At 71.7% G+C, this 654-nt stretch overlaps 1 protein-coding gene across 1 annotated transcript; it reads left to right on the top strand.

The window, feature by feature from the left end:
- Positions 1-89: 89 nt before the first annotated feature.
- H696_06346 (hypothetical protein) lies at positions 90-453 on the top strand (the record flags this gene model as incomplete). The annotated part of the gene is made up of 2 exons (XM_009500088.1): positions 90-162; positions 281-453. Coding segments are annotated over 2 exons (246 nt in total), but the record flags the coding sequence as incomplete, so codon positions are not given.
- Positions 454-654: the final 201 nt, after the last annotated feature.

The following is a 654-nucleotide window of genomic DNA, read 5'->3' as shown; positions in this document are numbered from 1 at the left end:
CCCCCCCCCCCCTTCTGCACACCCTCCGACCGCAGTTTTCTCCCCCGGAGAAGCAGCCCGTCGGCCCTTTCCCCACTCCGGCTTGCCCCATGTCGACCATCATCCCCATCCACGATCCGGAGCCGCGAAACGATGCCGAGCGCGAATGCCTGGAGCTGATCAGTGCGCCCCGACCATCTGGTCACCGTAGACCCTGTGCCTGGCTCGCCCCGCTGCTCCTGCTGACCCTCCTTGCGCGCTGGCCGTCCTGACGGTCCTCCCCCCTTTGCCGCGTGCGCAGACCAGGCCACCGCCCCGACGCTCAAGTCCCCGAGCGCTCGACTCAACCAGGCGGTCATCGAGTGGATCGGCCTGGTGGTCGACCAGAAGCCCAAGCGTGCCTCCTTCGCTGGTGATGTCCTGCTGGTCCGGATCCACGCGCGCCACATCCAGCGGACCGCCCTGGCCCTTCGTGTACGTGACCCCCCCCCCCCCCCCACACCCTCCCCCCCCCCCCCCCCCCCCCCCCCCCCCCCCCCCCCCCCCCCCTCCCCCCCCCCCCCCCCCTCCCCCTCTCCCCGGGGGGGGGGGGAGCACCCTCCAGGGGGGGGCAGCGTCGGATAAAATAATCCCAAGGGCATCGCACCTTTGCCACTTTCTGGCGTGTGCCTGGGG

The sequence above is a fragment of the Fonticula alba genome, assembly GCF_000388065.1.
Source record: "Fonticula alba strain ATCC 38817 unplaced genomic scaffold supercont2.130, whole genome shotgun sequence".
Taxonomy (NCBI): domain Eukaryota; order Rotosphaerida; family Fonticulaceae; genus Fonticula; species Fonticula alba.
The sequence above is the reverse complement of the archived record's forward strand: the minus strand, read 5'-3'. Positions and strand labels throughout refer to the sequence as shown.